The sequence below is a fragment of the Lepidothrix coronata genome, unplaced genomic scaffold, assembly GCF_001604755.1.
Source record: "Lepidothrix coronata isolate B3197 unplaced genomic scaffold, Lepidothrix_coronata-1.0 Scaffold28, whole genome shotgun sequence".
NCBI lineage: Eukaryota > Metazoa > Chordata > Aves > Passeriformes > Pipridae > Lepidothrix > Lepidothrix coronata.
Window position 1 is genome coordinate 2,531,228 of NW_016690208.1, and position 18,551 is coordinate 2,549,778.

Below are 18,551 nucleotides of genomic sequence, written 5' to 3' on the forward strand. Positions count from 1 at the left end.
GTTGCTGGCTGCTGCCCCATCCCCTCCGTGCCCCCCTGCACAGGGAAAGGCAGAGGGAAGGACACCCTGTGTTAACCAGCATCAATCCCTCCCACTGCTACTCACGCTGTCCTCCACAGAGTATCACACCCCAGGTCTTTATCTGTTACCAGTTCAGGCTCTGCATTCCGAGTGCTCTGCAGCAAGACTCCAGCCACCAGCTCCCCTTGGGATGGGGGGACAACCAGCTACCAGGGACCACCAACGTTTCTGTGCAGGATATTGAGCCATCACAGGGCCGGTTTCTCACCATGGAGTGAACAAAGAATCATCACAGATTTCCTCCATCTCTCCTTCCCCACCACAGCATGGCACACTGGGCAGGGAGAGCTTATCAAGTATGTAACATACCCAAGCTGTAACACCCAGCAGTCCCTCCTGCCCCAGGAGATGAGAGAGGCTCTCACCTGCTGCACAGTGCCTTGCAGTATTGTGCTCATGTGCTGTGGTCATAGAGGTGCAGAGAGGAATCCTGGTGAAGCGAGGCAGAGAGCTGCTCACCGGAGGGCATACAGCTTGTCTGCTTTCCAAGGGAAGGGAGGTTGCAGCAGGAAGGGATTGATTAACAAGCAGAAGCAAAGCTGGACCCTGGCAGGCAGGTGGGACATCCTCTACCTGCTGCAGGGTAAGAGCAGGTCAGCTCTTGCTGTTCCCCTGCTCCAGGGTAGCACAACACTGCTGCTGCCTACAGCTCCTCGTGTCCTGTCCCATTCCTCCTGGCTTACTGGATACCACCAGGCCTTGCTTTAAACCAGCCCGACATCTGCAATCCCAGGGGCTGGGTGGCACAGGCACCGGGCTGAGAGGTGGGAGAGCTGTATCACCCACAGCCCCACATCAGCACCTGCGCCCCCTCCCCACTGGGAGGAGCTGGCTAGTGGCACCAGGCTGTGCCTGGGGAACGGCTGGACACCAGCTCCTGCCAGTGTCACTCCCACGAGGTGGCAGAGGTCGGTGGCTGCATTGCCTTTAAAGGAAAGGCATGTGTGTTCCCCTGTGCTCCCATGAGGGCTGGGCTGTGTGGCCACGCAGGCAGGTCCTGGCTCAGCCCACCCTGTGCTGGCTGTGCCCTGACTCCAGGTAGATGAAGTCATTCCCATAAGACCAAAAACAAGTCCCCAGGCTGGAGCAGGTTTCACTTTTTAACCAGTTTTACCTGTGTTTTTTCTGCTCACAGTGCTGGAAATCAGGTTTGCTAAAGTCTTGTGTAATTTATGTAAAATTGCTGCCATAGATGTTGAATTCCCCCAGCAACATTTTCAGTGTGTCCAGTGGCCTGAAAGGGACATGGGATTTTCGTACTGAGAACAAACCCTTTGCCTTCATAAAGCTGCCCAAGGAGTGGGGTGCCAGAGCAGCGTGAGTGTAATGGCAGGGCCTCCCGTCCCTCTGCCCAAGAGCAGCTCTGGGAAAGCAAAACCATAGAGCAGCAAGAGCACAGTGTGATCCGGCTCGGCCAGGGAGCCATGGCCACTTACTGTCTCCCTGGGAGGACAATTATACATCTCCGGTGAACACACAAATTTGCTGCTGTTACAGAAATGTCAAGCCTCTGCCGTGTGCCTGCTGCTGAAGATGTTCACGCTCCCTCTCCTGCTCTCCCCGGAATTCTGTGTTTTTAGCTGGCAACACCTGCCTAGAGCTGTATCCATTAAAAATCCTTAATATAACACACAGCTGCCCAACCAGGGCATGTGAAGGTGAGAGGGCAAACGCTGTACCTGCTCTTGCTGCTTTGAAAGAGCAGGGGCTGAAATGCGGCTGAATTTGGAGTGGTGAGGGGCGAACGTCTGACAGCTCCTGCTAAACACCACTTTAGTACATGTTCCTAACATAAGGTGTCAGGCTGAGATCGCGGGGGCGACCGCCACAGCAGCTCCAGGCCGGGACACGCATCAGCCCGGCTGTGGCTGTCCCTCGGTCCATCCCTTTCCCCGCTGCTCGCGCTCCAGGGTCTATCCAGCAGCTGGAAGCGTATCGCCCCACGGGGCACCCGCGGACCCGCCGCCGGTACCGGCGGGGAGCCGCGGCGCGGGGATGCCCATCCCGGGGCGGCTGCGGAGCGATGCCCGATGGGCAGAGGGGGCCGGTCCCTTCCCCGCCGCGGGGAGCCCGCGGGCGGCGGTGCCTCCCCACCGCGCTCGGTACATCGAGCCCCCCGCGGGTCCGCGCTGCCCTCCCGGCGCGGGGCAGGCTCGGCCAGGAAGGGGTTAAGGGCGGGGGGCGGAGGGCCCGGCCCGGCCCTGCCCGCCCCTATTTAAGGCGGCGGCGGGCGCGGGGCGGCTCGGTGCGATGGCGGCTCCGCGCCGGCCGAGCGGCGGGGGGCTGCGGAGAGCCCCGCAGGACGGGCGGCTGGAGGAGATCAACAAGGTGCGGCGGGGGCCGCCCCCCGGGCCAACCCCATCCCGGCGGGGGAACGGGCTGGGGGCGGCCGGGAGGGGAGGGGGCTGCCTCGGGGAGGAGGAGGAGGGCGGTGGGTGGTGGGTGTAAGGGGAACTGCGGCCCCCTTTGCCTGAGCCCCTTTGGAGAGGGGGATGCGGCCAGAGGAGGCAGGGGGGCTCTGCGGGGGTCATGCTCCATCCCCGCCGCCCTTGGTGCTGCCCTCGCAGGCGGCTCTTTCCCCCCAGTGTCCGCACCCCTGCAGATCCGAGCGGCGCCGGTGGGTGCCCTGGGCACCGGCTGCCGTGAAAGTCCCCTTGGGAACTTGTTCCAGCAAGAACAGGAGCTATTGTTCTCCTGGAGGACTTCAACCTCCCCTCCACTGTATTGAGCACTTCAGCTTCTTCCTCGACTTCTTCCCGGAATGAGGAGCTGCTGCTGCTGCTCAGAGCTGACTCCAGCCTTTCTAGCTTTTCACTACAGCGGGTGATGAATAAGTAGCCCAGGACGGCTGGACGTGCCCCAAGCCTTGGGAAGGGGGAATGGCAGCTCCTGGATTAGTGCAAAGTGCACTGGGCTTCATGCCCTTCATGCCAGGGTCAGGCAAGGTCCTTTCCCCAGAGCATCAGGCTTGCCCTGTCCCTTGCTTGGCATGGCAGCAGGGGCAGTTCTCTTGGCATCCCTCCCGGCTAAGAGCGGTCCTGAGGGAGAAAAGAAGGGTTTAACCTTGAAACAATCAACGCTGGGATTTTTAGCGTAGTTTCCAGGTGGGTTTGGTGGTTGCCTGCTCCTATAGCCAGTGGCACCTTAGTGTTACAGGTGGAGAAGTCAAATCACTGCACAAGATGAGAGCCCAGAAGAGATGGTGGCTCACCTTGCCCTCACACTGCCTGAGCTGTGAAAAGTGCCAATATGTTCCACCAGACAGCAGTGAGACAGTGGAGGTGAAGTTTATGTAGGTCACTGGAGAGGGAATTAAGTCATTAGAAATAATTCAATTAATTAGAAACTAGGGTGTGCTGCGGAATAAGAGTGGAAAAAGAGGTGCTGCAGGATTAAGGTGTAGAATAAGAGCACTTGGCTAAAAAGGAGCCCTTGGAAGGCAGACATGGCACACTCTGCTCCAAGAAGGTGCATAGGTGAGCCTAAGGTATCTCCCCTAGCCAAGGTGGTGTTGGCCCTTAGGTTAAGGATGAAGGGACTGTGTTGTACTTACTGCTGCAGTTTCTGCTGCTCCAGAACCACCCTCCAGCATCACTCGGGCACAGGATGGATATGTGATCTTTCAGCTGGTGGGAGCTGTAGGACTGAGTCTGGGAAGTTGTGCTTCCTGGGATGCTGCTGGTGTGCCACTGTTGTGTTCCGGGGCTGGGGCATCTTCCTTCTCCCACACAGAGGACAGAAGCTCCTATCAATCCCCTAAGCTGCCATCACTTCTGGCTTTTCCTTTGGGTGAGGTTTGTATGACAAAAACCAAAACAAGCTACATGACTGCTGATGGAGCTGCTTGTTTGCATCCTTGCTGCCCTGTGTGTCGGCTCAGTGCTGGGAGAGGGGCTTTCAGCCGCTCAAAACCAAGCTGCAGATAGCATGGGTAGCAGCTGCCTATGGATCCTGAGAAGCCATCGTGCTCAGGGCAGCAGCCCCCACGCTGCCCTGCTTTGGTCTCTCTGCCAGCTCTGCGTGGCAGTGGGGGAGTGCAGTGAACATTTGCACACCTCTCCATCACAGAGCTGATAGAAACTTGGGCTGATATTGTGGCTGGAGCCAGAGAGGGGGTTTCCCAAGACCTGAAGAGCCCCAGGGTTGTAAAACAGTCAAGTACTCCTAATAAAACCAATCAGGCCAAATTCCTGTCAGGCTTAATCTCATTGTCTCATCCTAACAGTTAGCTCCCTCCCAGCCCTGCTTTCCTGGCTGGTTTCTTCCCTGCAGCTCTCACTGGGATAAGGGTCTGGCAGGCAGCATCCTGAGCGCACATGTGCTGCTGAAGGACAGCTGAGTCCTAGTATTGACTTCTCTCTTCCAGCTTGAAATGCTCCTCTGGGCTCCCCTCTTGCCTGTTCCCCTTTTCCTGGGGAACCCAATCACATTGTTCAGCCTCGTGCATCAAGGTGGCAAGTCTAATCCAGCACAGATTAGTTTCAACCTAGTTTTACCCACTAATACGCTGGGCTGTGGGGAAGAAATTCAGCCTGTTAGAGAGCAGGTGCCCACTTCTTTCATCCAGGCAGGCAGGAGCATCCCTCAGCCCCTTCCCAGCACCAGAAGGCAGGGCAGCTGGCATTGAGCACTTAAATATCCCAGTAAGAGCTTGGCCTGCCAGGTGGGGTCACCTTTTTGGGGAGCAAGGAAGAATCTGTTTTTGCTCAGGTTGCCTTGCAGGTAGCTGGGACTTGTGTGGCTGAGGTTATTGGCTTAGAAAAGTCTCTCAACAGCTCAAGAAAGGCTGCTCAGGGCAGGAGCGGGGGAGAGGCTTATTAGGCAGTTCTTATTAATAGAACATGCCCCTTAAAATGGGAACTTTAGCAAAGGGCTCTAGGAGGAACTTCAGCCACTCTGAGTCACAGGCCCTGGGGACTGAATTCCTGTGTGCTATTGTGAGTGTTTGCCTTATCGCAGTCACAGCCCAGCTCACATACAATGTGGAGGGTGGAATGCCTTTCAAATACACCCCCCTATTGCTTCCTTCCACCTGGAGCAGAGCTGGGATGCTGGTGGTCTATCCAGTCCCCCTCAGGTTGAAACTCAAGGGGTTGCACAGATGTTTGCAATGTCACCTGTCCTGCTCTTGTACCTTGCTGCCAGGGGCTGGTGGGCTCCTGGGCACATGGCCCTCAGCCATCACCTATGGATGTAACATTCCCTTTGGTCTTCACCATTTCTGTGCTGCTTCTTGCTCTCAGAGAGGTGCTGTGCTCTGCTTTCACACACTCTGTCCTGCTGGGAGGTGGAAGCTGTTTGCTGCTCCTGCAGGGCAGGAGTGAAGCTATGACCTGGTGGTCAGGAGGTGCTTTGACCTTGTGTTGTTTTTCAGTGATGTTTGCCTTCCCCAGAGGCTCTTCAGTGGCAATGGCAGCAGGTAACACTACTCCAGTCTCTGGTGACTTCTGCTGCTGCCTGGGCCCAAGTCTCAGAGCTCAATTGGGGCCTTTGTGTTGGGCTGGTAAATGATACCCCTGGGTAGAAATAACTGAGGTAAATGAAACTGAGTTGGCAAAGGAGAGCAAAAGAAGGAACTGGGAATGCCACTTTTCACCACAGCTCTCAATTTGAGTTGGTGACCATGGTGATGAGGGAAGTCAGTGTCACACTGGTTTAGTGGCCATGGTCTCTGTCTGTGGTTCACGAGGTGAGAGGACAGGATGGCAGTCACTTCTGTCCTAGTGGGCTTCCTACAAAACCTTAGTTCATCTGCAGGTAAAAGACTTGCCATAGCAGTGGTTAACTGGCAGTGAAGGTTTGAGGACTCCCTGGGCAGGTCTGAGCTCCCCTGTCCCAGTGAGGAAGGAGGAAGCAGCTCCAGGTGTGTGGGCTGGGGGGACTCAGAGCACAGGAGCAGGATCAGGGTGACTGACAGTGATCAGCACACAAGGCTGGCTGTGGCAGCAGAACCAGGCATGAGTTTGGGGCTGTGTCTTTGCTGGAGCTTGCCCAGCACCTGGACTGCCACAGTTCATCACACCTGAGGATAGCTGGATTCAGCCTTCCTTCTGGAAGGAATGAGTGTGCTCTGGAGGCTGGAGAGCATTTGGCTTACTGTTGGGCATGTGGACCTCGTGCAGTCCTGGTGTCTTAGTGCCTGCAGGCGGGGCTTCATTGGGTAGATGGTCTCATTAATCACAAGCAATGCTGCCCCAGCACTACCAGTGCCAGAAATCCTCATCTCTTAGTGACCCACTCCTGTCTTCCCCATGGGCATGGAGAAAAACAGTGAGGAACACATGCCCAGGGTAGGGAACAGCCTCAGCCCTCCATCCACTAACCCCTGGAGGGGTTTGTCCTGGACAGGCCATGCATAAGCTGTGCAGATGTTAATGATTTCTACACTGAAGAATGTGGTGTTGTTGCTGAACACAGATCGAGTCATTAAGCTGTGCTGGGCTGGCTGGAGCTGGGTGGTGTGGGAGGGCAGGGACAGGAGCAAGACCCTGCTGCTCACAGCTGCAGGGGGGTGTTGCTGGCAGGGCAAAGCAGCAGAGCTGGCTGTGCAAGTTGTGGTCTGTTCTCTTGGGTATCTGAAGGTTTTTGAGGTGGGGCTAGGCACAAGTGACCAGAAATGACCCAGGATTTCCCCTCCAGCGTGAGCAGGGTACGGGGAGAAAATGGATAGCTGGTCTGAGAGAGTGAGAGCCTGTCCCTTAGCCACACACCCGTCCTCCTGGGTGTATGACATTCTGCAAACTTTGCCTGTTCTATTTGCAAGCCCTCAGAGTTATCCAAGAGTTTGAAGTGTGAGATAAGAGTGCTTTTTGCAAGGACTAGGAGCCCTTGCTGGGAATAGGTGCCCAGTCCACGTGCTATATGTGCTTAAGCTTTCAATGGGGAACTGAAATCTTGGGTAAGCAAGAAGATGGGGTTTCATGCAGTTATTCCAAAGGCATGTGGGGTCCTGTCTTCCCTCAAGCTGCTGGTGGGAAATCTGAGACACTGGAGGGATTCCCTTTGCACTGGAATTCTAATGACAAGGTGTGGAGGGATTCAGCCCATCTTCAAGTCTCCTAGTGCTGTTGCTCAGCTGTGGCTCTCTGGGAATTGTGTGGGTCTTCTGGGTAATGCTGCCTCTGTACATGCCCTCTAAGGTGTTTTCCTTTGCATCTTTAACCTTGGGGCTATTATTTTTTCCTGTGATAGGAATTTCTCTGTGATCCAAAGTTCAGTGATGAAGAAGACCTGGAGGAGAAGTTGGCAGCATTCAAAGGTGAGAACTGGAGGGTTTCCCTGTCCTTTCAGCCTGACTGTTTGCCCTGAACCAGATTATTTTCCTCAGCACTTGGATCTTACCAGCCTGAGATTCTCTGCCAAATACAAGTGACTGAGCTCGGATGGATGCCTCCCCCTTGCTTATGGAACTTGTTGAAACTCCCTGGAGGGGTATTTTCCACACGAGCCTTTGTGCTTCTCCCACTTGCAAGGCAGGGACATGTCACCCTGCAGACATCCTGCCTGGTGGCTGCTATTACTGCAAAACCTGCTGCGTGGGCAAAACTCTGAGGAGCAGTGAAGGAGGATGGTTTCTGTCTAGTTACCCACACAAGCTAACTGGCATAATGGACCATGCAATAGCTGGACCTTTTTTTTTTTCCCAGTGAGTAGGAGGACCTCTTCCCACAGAGAAGAAGTCTCAGCTGCTTTCTGAAGAAGTTGGGGACTTCCTCTGCTCAAAAGTTTCATCAGTCTGATCTGGTCCTTCCCCAGCCACTTGACCCTGGAGGCAATGGCAGTAATGTGTCTAGTCCTGGCCGAAGCCTAACTCCAGTGGGTCAGTAGATCTAGTGCTTAGGTTTGGGCCATTTGTTGGGACAAGGAATAGAGAAACAGCTCAAAAGCCTGGAGTCCTCTGGAGCTTGTCCCCAAACTGGTTACAGGACAAGATCTGGCAGGGCTGTTCTGGGTACTTCTACTTTCTTTCCAAGCAGTGGCTGAAGAGAGTTGAGAAAACATGCCTGTGCGTCACACTGCCCTCAAGGCTTGTCCTCAGCCTGGCTCTAACCAAATAAAACCTGACCTTGCTTCCATTTCAGGCATTGTCTGCTATTTCCCTTTGAATTTTGGCTTTGCAATCCAGCATGGAAGAAGCTGGCTGGGGTTTTGTGATCCCTTACCCTGCCGGGCACAGAGGAGCCTCCTGTGCTCCCCGTTCTCTTTCTGTTGCCTTTTGTGTGACTTTGGCTTTTGGCTGCAGCCCTGCATTATTTTTTTCCCCGTCACAATTGGGGCTCTTCAAACATTGCAACTGTAGGTCACAGGCACAGAATTCCCTGTAATGAGAGCCTTTGGCATCTCCTCCTGCTGCCTCGTGAGTTTGCCTCCGTGGCCTGTCCCACTCTCCAATGCCTCCTCCAGCTCCCCCAACAAGCAGCTCATTGTGTGATGACGAGGGGAGTGTTTTCTCTGCTGCCCTTCCTGCTGCACCTCCCAGCTGGGCCTGGGGAGCTCCTGTGCAGTGTTGGTGTAAATGTATTTGTGAGGGAGGGACCATGCATGGTTTTGCCCCACTAAATCCCTGCCACTGGGGTGGGAGGAAGAGATCAGTGTGCAAGCTGAGGCTGGTGTAAAGCTGCCTCTGTTCTCTGCACTTTTGGCAAAGTGTCAGATGAGAAGAAAAGAAAACATGTGCTGGGCAGGGATGTGGCAGAGCAGGGTTTGTGTCCCCAGGCACATGCTGGGGTGTCTGACCCCTGCCAGGGAGGCAGCAGTTCATTTGCACAAGGTCATTACGGTGGGGCAGAGTGTGGGGAGAGACAGTCCCACATTAAGCATTGCTTTGGTCCCTAAGCATGTGTTACAACCCCAATTTCATCTTTGATCAGTTGCTGGATGCTTGAAGGGAGACATTTACTCCTGCCTGAAGCGTGAGCTGCTTTGGTTTGTATGTGATACTCTCATAGGTCTGTCTTGGTCAGCTCATGACAGCAGTAATCCATGGGCTGAGACCCAGGTGAACACATCCAAGCCATTCCTCTGCTTCCTGCCCTTAGCTGCCCATCAGTCCACTTAACCCAGCAATTTTCTTTGGAAGCACAGGTCCTGGGAAGGCTCTGCTCTGTGCAATAACCACTCTTCCCTTTGGCTCCTTAAATTAGCCTGCCACTTCTCTGTTCACGCTCGTCTGCTTGCTGGTGTCCCTGGAGGAGAGGCAAAAGGTCTTTTCCATTTTCCTTCCTGGGGGAGAGGAGCGGCCTGGAAGGACTCAGTTAATTTGAGTCCTCGGGGGCTGTTGTGGGGAGTGAGTGCTAACTGCAGGGCAAGTGGTGATTTCTCCAGCTCAGCACTGATGGATGGTGGCAGCAGGCATCTTGCATCTTGCTCTTTTCATTTAGCACAGCTGAGATGATGGGGGGCCCCCTGAGGCGCTGGGAGCTGTATGGTCTGTAAGACAGACAAATCCTTGCCTGAAGAGCTTAAAGTCTAAATGGGGAACAGCAAGAGAGGGGGGGGGAGTTGTAGGAAGCCCAGGTGTACCACTCCAAAGGGCAGAAACTGCACGGGATGGAATTCCTGAATTTTTTAACTGAAATCAGTGCTCTGCCTGTTACAGTGTGAGAGTTTTTGTCCTGCAGAGCTAATCAGACCTTCTGGAGCAGGTTCTGCCTTTCTCTGAGAATGCTGGAGTTGCTCGAGTCAGCAGTGTCTGACAGCAGGCTGGAAGGGCAAAAAAACCTGCTCCAGCATCACTGCTCCCAGGCATGTTCTTGGCTTGGCCCTCTTGATGTGGTCCTTGAGCATCTCTCCTGGCAGGAGCTGCTCTGGGAGCGAGCACAGTGCTGGGAGGACTGTGGAGTCTCTCCCTCGTTATTGCAGGCAACTGCGTCATTTAATCCCCCTCCTAAGCCGATCAAGCTTCATCTTGGGAGTGCTCAGGGGTTTGTTTTCCTTGCTACTCCTTCTGGGAGGCTGTTCAGAGCTTTGTTTTTCTGGCTGGAAACCTTTTAACGCTGCTCATGGCTAGCCGATACCTTGTTCTCATGCCAGTGTTTTCCTTCAGCTTAAGTGAAAAGCAGCCACAATTACAGAGTACTTAATTCTAGAGCCCTAGAACTGAGATAAGGGTACTAAAATGAGGCCTTGAGATGGTTTCCCCCTCTGAAGTTTGCATTCAGCAGTATATCAATGTTATCTCCATATCTTTTATTTCATTGCCCCAAGCAGGCAGCGCTCCAAAGCCCTGCACATCCCCTACTCTAGTGTCCTGCTAACTTGCTTCTGTGTCTCTTCCAGAGAAATACATGGAGTTTGACCTGAACAACCAAGGGGAGATTGGTGAGTGACTCTGAGGGATGCTGGGCTGGAAGAACAACAGTCTGCTGAGGTGATGTCTGCTGCTGTATCTGCTGCTTTGTGGTGCTGAGGAGGAAAACTTGTGGGCTTTTCTGTGCCCAGCCTTGCTTGAATCTTGATTTTTTCAGCCGGGAGCTTCCTTGGATTTCTAGGTCTTGCCTCTCAGCTTCCTTAGTCTCTCCTTGCCTACTTCAAGATCTAAGCTCTTCTCAGTCCTGTTCTCCTGGAGTTCTGTTTAGCTCCTCCACTTCTTTCTGCTCTAAATGCTTTTTTTCTTTTCCTTTTTTCTTTGCTGAGGCTTTCTTCTCAATCCTCTGCTGGAAAGCTGGGAATCCAGAGCTGGGAAGCCGCAGGGCTTGGACAATCCTGGGGTTTGCCTGGCTTGAAGCAGAAGCTGTATAAATCCATGAGTACTTCTGGTGCAGAGCAGCTCTTTGCTTTGCAGGGAGGGGAGCAGAGGGAAGCAAAGGACTTGGGTGTGAGTCTGGCTCAGCTGAGCAACCCTGCTTTGGGTCCAGAAAGCACCAGTTACATAAAGACCCAGCCTTCTGCAGGCCTGGAGCTGACATAGAAGTGTAACCACTTGTGACCTGTGCCCTTCCAGGAGGCTGCTGCCTCATTCCCCTCCTCCACCAGTCCTCCAGCTGAAGTGAAGCCTGTGGGGAGCTGGAAGAGGCCTGACTCAGGGTTTCCGGGAGGGAAGGGGCCCGCAGGTCTCAGCAGGCAGCAGTGCAGTGGAAGGAAATGGCCTGTGGCGCTGGGCAGGGGCGCCTGCTCCCCACAGCTTGTTTGTCTCCAGCTTTAACCCCGGTCTTGCTTCCCTCCTCCCCATCCTTGTGATTCTTGGCACCGCACTCTGAGCTGGAGAGCAGTGTCCCCACGTGTCTCTGGAGCACTAGGAGAGTTGTCCCTCTTCTGTGTGTGTGGTGCTTTTATCCTGAGCTGCATAACTGGGCAGTGATGCTCTGTACTGGCTTTTGGCAACAGCTTAATGCTGTCAGTCGTGGAGTCCACAGCTGAGGTGGGAACTCATGGCTCTGTCCCTAGAGTTAGTCTATGCTCAGTGTGGTCACATTTCCTTATTCTTGTAGATTTGATGTCTGTCAAAAGGATGATGGAGAAGCTGGGGGCTCCGAAGACCCACCTAGAACTGAAGAAGATGATCTCTGAGGTGACTGGAGGGGTCAGCGACACCATCTCGTACCAGGACTTTGTCAACGTGATGCTTGGAAAACGCTCTGCTGTGCTTAAACTGTGAGTGTCCCGGGGTGGAGCAGGGAAGACACAGGACCTGAGCTGGGGAGCTGGGAAGCCACAAGCTGCTTTGTCTGGTGGAGCTGGAGCTGTGCATGCTCAGTGACTGTGGAGGGAGACAGGACCCTTGTGAAGGGGGAGTCTGCAGAGTGACATGAGAGGGTGTATAAGCCCATGTCCAGGCTGAGCAGTGGCAAGTGCTCCCAGCAGAGCTGCCTGATGTGTGTTAGCACAGGCTTCCTCCCACGTGCTCAGTGGGAGTGATCTCCTCCTTTCCCGAGGGTGTGCAGGCATTCCACACTGCAGGACTTCTTCCTGTTTCTTCCCTGAGGCTCCTGCTGGCTTTGGGGCAGAGGCTTCCCCTGTGGATGGTGGCAGGACTTGAGTGGTTAATGATGGTCCTGCCAACACCGGCAGTGCTGGCTCCTGTTTCCCACAGGATGGTCTGTCCCTGCCTGATTTTTTGGAGGCGGTAGGAGATGAGGCACATACTTGAAACAGCTGGCTCATGCTGGGAGAGGTTTTCTGTGGTACAGGCTGCCAGCACTAGCCTCCCACGGCCCCCTCTGCCCTCTCAACAGGGCTCTGAAAGTGCTGCTGTAACAAATGGCTTCCAAACACTTGCTTGGCTCCATCTCCATCCCATTGAAGCCTGGTGTTTCCTTTCACAGCCACAGAGGCTGGCCCTGCTTTTGTGTCTGTAACCACCATGAATAGGAGCAGCTCCTCTCCATCCTCCTTACCCCCTTTTCGAAGGCAGCTTTAGAAACACAGTCAGCTTTCAGGGCAGGTTGGGAGGAAGGTTCCTCTAAGCTGGTACGTTCTTGCTGGCAGTGAGTCTCCCCACCGCGTGCCCTGTTTCTGTGTGTTGGGATGCTCGTCTTCCAAGCACACGCAGACTTCTGACATCCCAGCTCCTCCTTTCTTTCTCCACAGAACCAGACTGAGCCTGCAGCCTGTCCCATATCTTCCATCCCTCCTCCCAGCTGCAGCAGCTTTCACAAACAGGTCCCTTCTCTTGCTAACAGAAACCCCATTGTCTGTTGGACTCTCTAGAGCAGGAGCAGAAATGTAAAACTCTGTCCTAAGAGCAGTGCAGTCCTTTGATCCATCGAGGCAGCTGGCATTCCCAGCGTAGCTGCAGTCCTTAGGGAGGAAGACAGTGCTAGTGGTTGCAAAATGCTTGGGATTCTTATAGCCAGTGCCTTGCTCCTTGTCCCTGCCCTCTCCCTGGAATGTAGTTGCTGTTGCTTGCTTGGTGTTGGGTTCTGAATGTTGTGCTGTGTGGTTACATGCAAGGTGGGCCGGGGTGGTTTTTGCTTTTACCCCTCAGGAGCGCTTGGCATGCTGTGTGTGCCCAGGGGATTTCGGAAGTGGCTGTCTAAATAAAATGTGCTAATCCTCTGGGCTCGGAGAGGAAAACCGGCAGAGACTTTTGGAACACACTCCTGGAAGCTGCTGGGAAAGCCAGGCTGGCAGCACTGCCCTCTGTTGGCTTTCCCTCCTCTGTTAATTATCGGGTGCCCTTTGCAGAGGAGCCAGATGCTCTTTTTCAGCAGATAATGCCTAATGATGGGCAAAGATGCATTTGCTTTTTTTTTTAATTGGTAATATCTGTTGTGTTTTGCAGGGTCATGATGTTTGAAGGAAAAGCCAATGAAAGCAACCCAAAACCTTCTGGTCCTCCTCCAGAGAGAGACATAGCCAGCCTTCCTTGAAGAGGACAGGCTGCAAAATGGGCACTGTTTGCTTTGCTGGTCTGTAACAGAGGTTACCTGTGCTTTGTTACTCTTTTTACTGTGGACAGTCCTAGTTTTCAACTAACCTGCCTTAGAGGAACAGCAAGGGAAGCTGGAGACCCCCAGCTCATGTCTTTCTGCTGCTTGATCTCTTAGACAGAAGCTGTAGCACCAAGTGTAATGTGAGACCAAAAAAAAAAAAATACCCTGTGATCTTACTCTTTCCTCTGCCCTTCCTGCATTTCTCAGACGAGGAGCTACTTTCTTCCCAGCATATGGATTCGGAGCTGTGCTTGTCATAACAGGTACCTAAAGGGCCTTGCTGCCAGACGTGGAGCATTTCTCTGGCAAAGCCCCTGGGAGCAGCTTAATGGGTGAAAAGAAATAAGTGCCTTCTCTACTCCATCCTATACTTTCTGACTTTGGACTAGTTCTTCCCCTCCTGATCTCCCCAAAGTGCAAATCAGGCTCTGTCTGATCATGTTCTAGGTGGATGTGGGGATGTGCTTGGACACAGAGATCTGCCTGCAGGGCCTTTTGGCTTGGGGTAGGCACGGCTGCCTGAAGGGACAGCTTCTGTCTGCTCCGGGGGCTCATCCTGCTGGCACATCTCAGGGGTCCAACACCACCCACTGTGAGTGAGGATGCTTAAAGTCACCTTAGGGCCCCCCTTCCTGATAAATCTCAACTTGGATCTGACCAGGAGCATAACCTCTGAACGGGTTGTTTGTCTGTCCCATCCATGGAGTGCAGAAACAAGCTGTGATGTCTTTGCAGCCCCACAGGGTGCCTGGGGGAAGTCAAACCTTCAGGTGAAAGGAAGCTGGGTGACCAAACTGAGCCCTGCCAGGCCAGTTGCAGATGAGGATCTGTCCTCAGGCAGCTGCTCTGTCCCTCTGGTTTTTGCAGACCTCCCTGTATGTGTTTCATCTGGGTCCCCTGGGCCTATGGGGTACATTTCCCTCATAGATAAGCCCTCAAGTCTGCAAAATCAGAATGGCTGTAAGTATGCAGTGTGAGCTGGGACTGTGCTATCCATGCTCTGGTTACTGTGGTGATTCTTGTTCCACACACAGTTTCTGGAACCCAGGTGTTTGCTCTTTGCCCTTTTCCTACTCTTTTCTTAAATGTTCTCGACAGCTTTTAACTTTTTTAAAATCATGGTTTAATAAGTACATTTTTTAAAGGAAATACAGATGATTAACTCTACTAGGCTGATTGTTCCTGCCAAAGGCTGCACTTTTAAATAAAAAATAAAAAAAAAAAATTCTCACTACTGTTTGTGTGAAAACCAAAACTGTAATGGAGAGAAAAATTATGAGCAAAAGCAGCACCAGTCTACTTCAAGGACTGAAAATAAATCTTCTGAACCTACACTGTGTGTCAGTCTGTATTATCTCCTCTGAAGCTTGGTCCATATGATTGGTTGCAGATTAAGGGAGCTGGTGTCCAAGACTGTTAATATAAACCCTTAAGCAGATCCTGGAGATAGGTTTGGACTGTCTTGATCTGATCTTTGTCTGTAATAACTGACCGAATGCCATGGAGTTTGTGTGATGAAATACAGAGGCCACCTCCTGAAAGCTGTCTTTTTTTTTTTTTCCCTGATTTACTGAAAGAGAGCAGGTGGCAGTGCTTGTTTTAAGGAATAAACAAGAGCAGACACTTGCAATGCTTCTCTTGAAAGAGTGTGGTGGGTTTTTTTCATCCTCTCTGCTCTTGAAGCAGTTGCCTGAGGTTCTTGTCTAATGTGAATTATCAAAAGGGTAGACCAGGTTTCCTGGGGAATGACTGGGTGCACTGTTTCCATGTGTTTCTCAAAAGGACAGGATTTCCCTGAGATCAGAGCCCTGTGTCTGCTTTCTGCTGCTTGGTAGCCTCTGGGAATGCACCTGCTTTTCTGGGCTGTGTGTGTAAAATTATTGTTCAGATAGAAAATAAAGGAAGCTTATTACACAAGGGAAATTTGGATGTGGTTTGCCACAGTTCGGGTCACTACCCAAGGCCATCACTGCTTCTGCCTCTGTGGAAATCCTTGTCCTTTTTGGTCCTGGAAAAGAGAAGCACAACCTACTAAAGATGAACACAGCTCTTCTCAACATGTGCCCATAGGGCTGAGTGTAAGGTGATGCCTGGTGCTGGTGTTCTGTCTGAGTGGGGGCTGAAGCCCCAAAACTTGAGGAGCAAGTAAAGAAATCGAGGTCCTGTTGTGATCAAAACCCCATATGCTGCTTTTGTGTTTCCCTGGAGCACAATAAAGCTTTTCTGGCTCACAGAGCTTCTGTGTTTCCAGCTCAGCCACCCCTAACTGGAGGTGTACAGGGACTGACCCATGCTCCCACTGCAGTCCATACCAAGGGAACAGGATTTTACCTGAGGGAATGGCATAAAGGTGTGTCAGGGGAGGGTTAGGTCAGACATCAGAAAAAGGTTCTTCCCTCAGAGGGTGGTTGGGCACTGAACAGGCTCCCCAGGGCACTGGTGACGGCCCCAAGGCTGCCAGAGCTCCAGGAGCGTTTGGACAACGCTCTCAGGGACTGGGTGGGATTGTTGGGGTGTCCTGGGCAGGGCCAGGAGCTGGACTTGATCCTCGTGGGATGATATGGACATGATTAGCTCAGAGCTTCAGCAACACTGGATCTCTGATATGGAAAAGTCATCAGAGCCCCTTGCTTTGATGATGGCTGGGGTGGAGCAGCCGCCTGCCTGGCAGGGACAGCCAGACCCCATCCCTGGTGGCAGTGGGGTCTGTCCCCTCCGGGCTGGATCCCCTTAGGATGGAGCCGACCTACGTCCCCTCAAGGTGGAGCAGGGCTGGATCTCCTTAGGGTGGAGCTGGGATGGGGGTCTTGCAGCTCCCACCGGGTCTGGCCCTGCCTCAGAACATGTGGAAAAAAATCAGGATGAGAGGACATAATCTTGAGATTTAGGTCGGACACCAGGAAGAATTTCTTCCCAGAAAGGGCGATTAGACATCGCAAGGGGCTGCCCGGTAGGCGGTGGAGTCACCGTCCCTGGTGGTGCGCAAGGAAAGACTGGACGTGGCACTGAGTGCCACGGACTAGTTGACTTGGTGGTGTTCGGTCACAGGCGGACTCGATAACCTCTGAGGTATTTTCCAACCTAATTGACTGGGCGGGGCGGGGGGGGAAAGGGGTTTATTAACCACAGGTGCCGCCGGGAGGACCCGGAGCAGCGAGAGCGGCGGCCAGAGTGGCGGCCAGAGCGGCCCCGGCGGAAGCGGAAGCGTGTGGTGACTGTCCCGGCGGGGCGCGGGCGGCGAGACTGCGGCCCCGGGGCCGCCATGGGGGACGATATGGACGTGATTCCCGAGCGGGAGATGAAGGTGAGGGGCGGAGGGTGTGAGGTGGCGGGCCGCCGGCCGGGGGAAAGGGGAGTTCGACAGGCGGTTTGACTCGGCCCAGGGGCCTTGGCTTAGGGCCGGAGGGGAGCAGGGCTTGGGGAGGGCTCGGTCTGGGCTGCAGGGGGTGATGGGCTCTGAGGGGGCTTTGGGGACTCACAAACCGGGGTCGGCTCGGGGCATCCTTGCAGGGTCTGTGAAGCACTTGAGGACTCTCAGCGGAGTCTCCTACAAGGGGGTGGAAGGGAGAGTCTGGCGTGGCCTTGATGGAGGGGGGTCTTGGTAACTCCTGGGGAAGGAACCACAGAATGGTTGGAAAGGACCTTAAAGATCATCCCGTTCCACCCCCTGCCGTGGGCAGGGACACGTTCCACCAGACCAGGTTGCTCCAAGCCCTGTCCAGCCTGGCCTTGGACACTTCTAGGGATGAAGGAGAGTTGGACGAGCCTTGTTCTGGGACAAGAGTGAGGCGTTCCTAAGCCCTCCTGTGAGCATGCCTTGTGCTGGGAATCTCCCGGGTTTGGGAGCAGCACGTGGGGCTGTGGGGCAGTGTAAACTGGAGCCTTGCTGTGTGGTGCCAGCCTGGCCCCTGGCCGTGTCTCCCAATATTCCCGTGGGGCTGTGTAAGCAGAGACACGGGGGAACAGGTTCCTGGAGCACGTGTGGGTCTTTGTGCAGCTGCTTTCTGCCCTCAGAAACAGGGAAATTGGGCTTTTTGTGTTGCAGAAGTTTCTGAGTTCCTGCTGTTCCTCAGGTTGCAGGAATGTGCTTACGGAATGCTTTGGAAATAATTTGGAAATAAAACTCAGATGCTTGATTGGAGTTACTGGCATTAGATCCAGTGTTAGATCTCCCTTCTCTGCTTGGGAAGGGAGGGTCATTCCTAAAGGGAACCTCAGGTTTTGCTTGATAACAGTGCAACTGCTGTTTCTTAATTCACTTTGTGGGTTTGGAGGCTTTTATCTCTCACTCTGCTTTTCTCTCCCTCCTGTTTCCAAAAGGACAATGTGAATTATGAGAGAAATTAATGTAAAAAAAAATATCTGAGTGTACGAAGTAATTTCTGGGGGTGGGTGAGAGGAAAACCTGTGTCTGTTCTGTGTGTCATATGTTACAATGGCAACCAAAGATCCATGTAAGAAAGTGTGTGATTTGTAGCAGCAGGTTTTGTTCAGTCCTGTTCTGTATTTGCTTTATTCCCTTCTCTTTTCCTCTGTATCCCTTGGCTGCTTTTGGTGTGTTCCTGAGAAGGTCAGATGTCCCAAACAGATTCAGCTCCTGCAGGTTTTATGAGCTCAGGCACTGGGTGGAAGGGAAATTCAGCCAGTAGAAAAAACGTGGTGTGATCTCAGTCTTTCCTGGATGAGACATAAAATTTGTTGGGATGGCCAGAAACAATGTGGGCTCTGCCTTGGCACGAGTTTGCAGCTCTTGTGGGGAGACTCTTTAACTTACTGCCTTAGAGAAACTGAAGTAAACCCTTCCTCTTGCCCTGCACATGAACAGCTCCTTCCCAACTCTCTCCCAACAGGATTTTCAGTTCAGAGCCCTGAAGAAGGTCCGTATCTTTGATGCTCCCGATGACCTTCCCAAAGAGCGCTCCAGCCTCCTCGCAGTGTCCAACAAATATGGGCTGGTCTTTGCTGGTGGGGGGACCAGCCTGCAGATCTTCCACACCAGAGATCTTCTCATGCAGAACCAGCTGGGAGAAGATCCCAATAAAATTGGTAAGATGCGCTGACATTCCGTGGTCTTTGCAGGGACAGGTTTATGTGGGA

General features: G+C 53.3%; 2 protein-coding genes across 3 annotated transcripts in view; both read left to right on the plus strand.

Moving 5' to 3' along the window:
- Positions 1-2,314: 2,314 nt before the first annotated feature.
- On the plus strand, positions 2,315-14,786 carry AIF1L (allograft inflammatory factor 1 like). The gene is made up of 5 exons (XM_017810201.1): positions 2,315-2,409; positions 7,273-7,339; positions 10,360-10,401; positions 11,511-11,673; positions 13,304-14,786. Exons 1-5 carry the CDS (start codon positions 2,332-2,334, stop codon positions 13,389-13,391), a joined length of 438 nt encoding a protein of 145 aa, XP_017665690.1. The 5' UTR covers positions 2,315-2,331; the 3' UTR covers positions 13,392-14,786.
- Positions 14,787-16,653: 1,867 nt separating this feature from the next.
- The window catches only part of NUP214 (nucleoporin 214), a 41,287-nt gene continuing 39,389 nt past the window's right edge, over positions 16,654-18,551 (plus strand). For both annotated transcript variants that reach the window (XM_017810199.1, XM_017810200.1), the window contains exons 1-2: positions 16,654-16,758; positions 18,305-18,500. In XM_017810199.1, the coding sequence (XP_017665688.1) occupies positions 16,717-16,758; positions 18,305-18,500 (238 nt within the window). In that variant the 5' untranslated portion in view covers positions 16,654-16,716. The remainder of the gene's footprint in view (positions 16,759-18,304; positions 18,501-18,551) is intronic.